At 48.6% G+C, this 8,000-nt stretch overlaps 1 protein-coding gene across 1 annotated transcript in view; it reads right to left on the reverse strand.

The window, feature by feature from the left end:
* Positions 1–8,000, reverse strand: part of LOC135820091 (DNA polymerase subunit gamma-1-like) — a 14,406-nt gene that overhangs the window by 5,170 nt on the left and 1,236 nt on the right. Inside the window, exons 2-3 of the mRNA XM_065333399.1 lie at positions 5,412–5,597; positions 1,240–1,582 (exon numbers count right to left, since the gene is read on the reverse strand). Of these exons, the coding sequence (XP_065189471.1) occupies positions 1,240–1,582; positions 5,412–5,597 (529 nt within the window). The remainder of the gene's footprint in view (positions 1–1,239; positions 1,583–5,411; positions 5,598–8,000) is intronic.

An 8,000-nucleotide genomic window follows, 5' to 3' on the forward strand; every position in this document is an offset into this window, starting at 1 on the left:
CCCCCACACTCCACATACACACCACAACCAGGCACGATCAAACCCATGCGTGCATCAAATGCACATTATGCTACTTCAAATCCAGAATGTCACCAGGGGAGAAGGTAGGCGTACATCATTCTGGTGCACTACAACAATAGTATGCACACTCTCCCAGTAGTCTACAATAGTATGTCCACTCTCCCAGTAGTCTACAATAGTATGTCCACTCTCCCAGTAGTCTACAATAGTATGCCCACTCTCCCAGTAGTCTACAATAGTATGCCCACTCTCCCAGTAGGCAGTCAAACCTGTGCTAGCAACAGCACCACCAGCACCGCCACCAATACCAGCACTGCCACCAGCACCACCATGACCGCCACCAGCACCAGCACTACCACTAGCACTACCACTACCACCAGCACCAGCACCAGCACTAGCACTAGCACTACCACTAGCACTACCACTACCACCAGCACTACCACCAGCAGCACCAGCACCAGCACTACCACCAGCACCATCACTACCACCAGCAGCACCAGCACCAGCACTAGCACCAGCACTAGCACTACCACCAGCAGCACCAGCACCAGCACTACCACTACCACCAGCACTACCACCAGCAGCACCAGCACCAGCACTACCACCAGCACCATCACTACCACCAGCAGCACCAGCACCAGCACTAGCACCAGCACTAGCACTACCACCAGCAGCACCAGCACCAGCACTACCACTAGCACTACCACTACCACCAGCAGCACCAGCACCAGCACTAGCACCAGCACCAGCACTACCACCAGCAGCACCAGCACCAGCACTACCACTAGCACTACCACTACCACCAGCAGCACCAGCACCAGCACTACCACTAGCACTACCACTACCACCAGCAGCACCAGCACCAGCACTACCACTAGCACTACCACCAGCACCATCACTACCAGCAGCACCATCACTACCAGCAGCACCATCACCACCAGCACCAATACCAGCAACACCCAGAATGCATACCCGCATTGGTCTCCCCAGACAGGTGGTCTTGCCACACAGGTGTTGCTGTTGAAGCAAGGCGTGGGGCTGGCGATGATCAGTCTCCCCAGACAGGTTTCGTCTCATAAACAAATTTCACCGTTCGCGCCAGACTCGTCTAAAGACTGAGTTTTCGGCATGCGACGGAACGCCCCCACCGCCCAGGATCAATTCGTCTCATGGCAGGATCACAGATGACGAGTTTCTGAATACAGCACAGCACTGTACCTGTTTCTGGATGTTGTCCCGCAGGATTGGCTTGGGAGCAGTCACGCCCAGAGCTGGTGTGGCTGGACGACGCATCTTGATCATTTCCTCGAGGCGATTGAAGAGATGCGACTCGGAGCCGCCGCTGTACGAGGCGCCTGCGAACAATTGTGGATTCTGAAAACGGGAGTTGTCGTCATCATCTTCGCTGTCGTCGTCCTCCTCGTCCGAGTGTTTCCCCTCATGGCTCTCGCTGCTGTAGTGGATCAAGGCGGAGGCATGCTTGACGGACAAGTAGCCATCTTGCTCCACCGGCAGCGCAGCGCTCTCTGCCAGCTTTCGACCGCGATTACTCAGTTTAACTCTGTACAGAGAAGAAAAAAAAGAGAAAAGAATCTTCATAATAATAGCTATGAAAAGTATGAATGCCGCAGACATCACCACGCAACATGACAATTTGTTCAAGGTTTGGTTTTGTGTGTTTCCGAGGATACAGATGACGACGAGGCGGATGACGGCGAGGATACAGATGACGACGAGGCGGGTGATGACGAGGCGGCGGATGACGACGAGGCGGATGACGATGAGACGGCTGGTGGTGATGGTGATAATACGGACGAGGAGGAGTCAGGTGGCAGGGAAGGTGATGGAGCTGATGAGGGTGAAATTTGTAAGAAGTCAGCTGTGTACTTGCATTTGTTATCTCGTCCCGATTGTTTGAGTGTGTATGATGATTCCCACTTGTCTGTACTGTGTCGTGCCCGTTATGTCCAGCAGTTGAAGGACCTTGAAGCTGTTTGTATTCGTACGCATAAGCCCGATTTGTGTAAGCAAAAAGAACATGTTTTAGCACTTAGGTTATTTTCGTGAGTTTGCACCCCGTGTTCATGAGTTGTTTCTGCACTGTTCATGCCCGTTTGTCACACTTACTCTTTATTTTAGTTCTCACTTTTTGTAATACTTACCACAAGTTACCCGTCATGTGTCACACTTCTTTGGATTTTTAACCTTTGTTTTTTTCCCTTGATCTCTTAAGTTCCGTATTTCCACTCATGATCGGAGCGTGAAAATCGATTTTGGAAACACACAAAACCAAACCTTGAACAAATTGTCATGTTGCGTGGTGATGTCTGCGGCATTCATACTTTTCATAGCTATTATTAAACTTTCATCTCCACGTAGATTATTTGAATCTTCATAAGTTTGAGGAATTGAAAGGGGAGAAAACGCTTGGGAAAAATGACCCCCCCCCCCCCCCCCCCAGACTCTCACCAGGGACCTTTGCTTTAATCCAGCGACGCTCTAACCACTGAGCCATCTTGTAGCTGTCATCCAAGCAGCGACAGTTCAACATCTTCCTCAGACGTCGAAACTCATGCCCCCTGACTACACAGGCTGATGGGGCATAGCCCGCGTTGTGCACACGTGCTCCACACACAAGCGTGAACACGTGTGGCCCCGCTGCACCAACCACTGAGCAGCGGTGCCACACGTGCTCCACGCACAAGCGTGAACACGTGTGGCCCCACTGCATCAACCACTGAGCAGCGGTGCTACACGTGCTCCACGCACAAGCGTGAACACGTGTGGCCCCCTGCATCAACCACTGAGCAGCGGTGCTTCGAAAAAGGTTGAAAAAACGAACTGTGCACAGTTTTACTCGGCAAGGCTCCACAGTGAAACAGATGTCACGGTGCGCGTGAGACTCGACTGATGGATGAGTTTTCCGCATCCGTAGGAACGCCACCACCCTTCAAGGATCAAGGCGCATATGCAGCTCCTGAAGTTCACAGTAAAAAGGGGGGGGGGGGGTGTGAAATTACAGTAAAACCTATGAAGGCGACCACCTGTCCCCGAGGACCTCTACAACAAGGACCAAAGGATGTCGCCGGTACTTCCACACACACATGATCCTGGATAAGCAGGTTTCCTGTACCTCCACACACATGATCCTGGATAAGCAGGTTACCTGTACCTCCACACACATGATCCTGGATAAGCAGGTTTCCTGTACCTCCACACACATGATCCTGGATAAGCAGGTTACCTGTACCTCCACACACATGATCCTGGATAAGCAGGTTACCTGTACCTCCACACACATGATCCTGGATAAGCAGGTTTCCTGTACTTCCACACACATGATCCTGGATAAGCAGGTTTCCTGTACCTCCACACACATGATCCTGGATAAGCAGGTTTCCTGTACCTCCACACACATGATCCTGGATAAGCAGGTTTCCTGTACCTCCACACACATGATCCTGGATAAGCAGGTTTCCTGTACCTCCACACACATGATCCTGGATAAGCAGGTTTCCTGTACCTCCACACACATGATCCTGGATAAGCAGGTTTCCTGTACCTCCACACACATGATCCTGGATAAGCAGGTTACCTGTACCTCCACACACATGATCCTGGATAAGCAGGTTACCTGTACCTCCACACACATGATCCTGGATAAGCAGGTTTCCTGTACCTCCACACACATGATCCTGGATAAGCAGGTTACCTGTACTTCCACACACATGATCCTGGATAAGCAGGTTACCTGTACCTCCACACACATGATCCTGGATAAGCAGGTTTCCTGTACTTCCACACACATGATCCTGGATAAGCAGGTTTCCTGTACCTCCACACACATGATCCTGGATAAGCAGGTTTCCTGTACCTCCACACACATGATCCTGGATAAGCAGGTTTCCTGTACCTCCACACACATGATCCTGGATAAGCAGGTTACCTGTACCTCCACACACATGATCCTGGATAAGCAGGTTACCTGTACCTCCACACACATGATCCTGGATAAGCAGGTTACCTGTACCTCCACACACATGATCCTGGATAAGCAGGTTACCTGTACCTCCACACACATGATCCTGGATAAGCAGGTTTCCTGTACCTCCACACACATGATCCTGGATAAGCAGGTTACCTGTACCTCCACACACATGATCCTGGATAAGCAGGTTACCTGTACTTCCACACACATGATCCTGGATAAGCAGGTTACCTGTACCTCCACACACATGATCCTGGATAAGCAGGTTTCCTGTACTTCCACACACATGATCCTGGATAAGCAGGTTTCCTGTACCTCCACACACATGATCCTGGATAAGCAGGTTTCCTGTACCTCCACACACATGATCCTGGATAAGCAGGTTTCCTGTACCTCCACACACATGATCCTGGATAAGCAGGTTACCTGTACCTCCACACACATGATCCTGGATAAGCAGGTTACCTGTACCTCCACACACATGATCCTGGATAAGCAGGTTTCCTGTACCTCCACACACATGATCCTGGATAAGCAGGTTACCTGTACCTCCACACACATGATCCTGGATAAGCAGGTTACCTGTACCTCCACACACATGATCCTGGATAAGCAGGTTTCCTGTACTTGTACACAGCGACCACATTTCGGAGGTCCCTTGAGCAGTCGCCTTAGACAGCTTTGACAGTAGTGTAGTAAAAGATTGGTATCGCCGGTCTGGACTGGACTGGACTTCCCTCTGTACTACGTGCTACTGTAAACCGTGAAATTATTGCCATGGTCTAATTTCTTCGAAATTCGCGACCGCGTGGAAATCGCGAAATTTAAACAGCGCGAAAAGGAGATCCATGGAAGGTTTAGCAAGAATGCCACAGGTTTAGCAAGAATGCCATTCTGCAATTGCAAAATTAAAACCTCGCAAACCTGTCTGGATTCTGAAAACGCGAACTAAAAATGCCGCGAAAATTTCACGCTTTACGTGCTACTCTTGGTTCTGACTCTTCACCTACACAGCTCAGTCGCTAGATGCTTACTTATAGTTATACTCAATCTGCGGACAGAGCTGTTTCGTCCTTTGTGGACTCGTCAGCGCAGCACAGAGGAAATGAGGCCGAACCTGGTAGCAATAAAAAATAAATCTCTAAAGCCAGGCTTATAGTTATATCAATCAAGGCTCAATCGAAGAGAGAACAAGACGAGAACAGGACTGAACAAGACTAGAGAGTTAAACTCGCACAGGAAATACCACCCCGGTAGGGTCGAATGCATTGAACGCTCAAAGTGACCCTGCCTGCGAGGTAACGCACCATGGGGACGGATGAGCGGCACACTACAGTAAGAATCCCAAGGCCACTACCCCCATCTCGCCGAGTGGCGACACGTATGGATGACGGGTTCTGACCTTTTCTTTCCCTTGGTAGCGTTGTAGAGTATCTCGGCGCGAGACTCGGCCTCCGCAACGGAGAGGCGGTGATTGAACTGCAGCAAAAGCGAGGTGGCATGCTTCTTGCCTGCGCCGTAAATGCGAGCGTAGTTGAACGTCTGAGCAGCAGCGGAACCCAAACACAGGGGAGAATGAACCGTTAGCCTCCACAATCAGACGGTGGAGATATCCACGCAATATGGTCACCAGAACCAGTACAAAACATAATGTGCATTTGCGCTGAGTGAAATCCGACCCAAAGTGCAAAACTGGCGCCCATGTACCAGTTCCGATTACATCAATATAGTTGTACACGTGTAGGTCCTGCCACATCCGTGCCACTTCCAGGGCATCAAGGACGGTGCAAAACGAGTGCGCCAAATGTGCACCCAGGGTGGGATTTCACCGAGTGCCGCAACAGTCGTGTATGTATAGTGAGTGCACTGCAAGGAAGTGTACTGTTAACTTGTGTTGAGGACCACTTGTAAACACTTCCATGCCTCCAAACAGGCTCTCAACAGTACAATGTATAGTGAGTGCACTGCAAGGAAGTGTACTGTTAACTCGTGTTGAGGACCACTTGTAAATACTTCCATGCCTCCAAACAGGCTCTCAATAGTACAATGGGCGCTTTCGATTACACGCATTTCGGTCAATTCTAGAATTACCGTATTTTCCGGGGTATAAGCCGCACCGGGGTATAAGCCGCACCCCCCTTTTTGAGGCAAAATATTGACTAAAAGTTGGTATTCGGAGTATAAGCCGCACCCACAAACCAAGATTTTTCACACTCATTGACAAATGGCCTTTCTACAAATTTATTATGGTTATGAAGCTAAATACCATGTTAGATCAGATTATGAAAAATAGAGTCCCCGTATACGCGTACCGTATGGTGTAGCCCGCGCACTAAAACTAGTAAAAGTGCCGGGATAGCAACACAGGCGCGAAGCTGAGTCGAATGACATGTCACATGACGTCAGCATGCATTCATTCGCGCAAGCATATCCGGTGTATAAGCCGCAGGGGCGATTTTGGTCCGATTTTTAGCGAAAAAAAGTGCGGCTTATACCCCGGAAAATACGGTAGTTATTGTTGATGCACAGTTCGATTACACAAAAAGTGACAAATTCCGTCGTTAGAATTGATTTTATCCAATTCCGTCGAATCCGTCAATTCTGAAGAGAGGGCGGAATTTCTCTAATTCTGGTGCCAGAATTGCACAGTCGGTGTGTTACCGGTCTGGTCATGACTCAAGCGTGCGCGAAGAGCCTCCCTGGCCGGCGTGTGCGCGATGCTGCTATTGCTGGGTCCACGTGCGCGCGAGGGTGTACGTGATCTCTTTTTACGATTCATCAATTTTGTTTGTGACATGACATGAATAAAATGCGTTGTGAATTCCAGTCGTTCGTTTACAAGGCTCGAATCCGCTCATTCTGGTCATTCCAGAATTAAAAAAACCAGTTCCAGAATTGTGTAAACGTGTAATCGAAAGCGCCTAATGTATAGTGAGTGCACTGCAAGTGCATGTACATGTACTATTAAGCACCACTTGTAAACACTTCCATGCCTCTGAACAGGTTCCCAACTGCACAAAATTAATGAATAAAAGTAAACACACGACGAGGAGACAATTATTTGATAACCGCAATCAATAAAATTCGCTTTGATTGTTAAAATTCACACTTGTAAATTTCACTGCTGTTGTTCTTAGTGTTATTTCTCTAACTTAGATTTTCTATAATAGTTCAATTTTTGTTTCAGTGTCCTTTAGTACAACGACGATTCCTGATGAGTGTTGTACGAAAACTTGTTTGAATCCATCATTTTTTCTCTTCACCATTTCTTCATATTTTCATCGTTATATTGCACATCGTCTCCACCGTTTTTACATTGCATGAATAAAGTACACAAATGTCGGTTCAGCTAATTTTATTGATTGGGGTTATCAAATAAAAGTACTGCCAATGTTTTGCCAATCGGGCACCACCAGGGCAAATCAGTGGAAGGGAAAGCGCTGCAGCGGAGTTGGAGAGCTCTTAGGAACCGTTGACTACCGTTGAAAGAATCGACGACGATTACAGTCAGACCTCGCTTATCCGGTCCTCTTTTATCCGGATCCCTCGCCATCCGGAAGAGAATCGTTGGTTACCGACTTACAGCATATGTCATGCATACATACAGTACGTGTGTTCGCTTATCCGGTTCCCTCGCCTATCCGGATATTTTTGTGGAAAACGGATGTGTGCGGTTAAGCGAGGTCTCACTCTACTACTAGTAAGTTGCAGTTGAATAGGGAGGTTAAGACGCACGTTATTTCTGACGTGACGCGAAAGTTCAGCTCGCGTTAGTTGGCTCGCACGTCGAAAAATCAACGCGAGTGACCTGCTGCTCACGTCGAAATTTGGAGTTTTACGCCAAATTTGACGTGAAATTGCGCGTCACGACGGAAATAACGTGCATCTTAACCTCTCAAATAATTTGATTTTGCCTGTATTTCGCCCGATGATAAGGCATGAAAGTACCGTATTTCCCCGAATATAAGTCGCACCTTTTTGCCCAAACAAC

This window comes from Sycon ciliatum, chromosome 6 (assembly GCF_964019385.1).
Source record: "Sycon ciliatum chromosome 6, ocSycCili1.1, whole genome shotgun sequence".
NCBI lineage: Eukaryota > Metazoa > Porifera > Calcarea > Leucosolenida > Sycettidae > Sycon > Sycon ciliatum.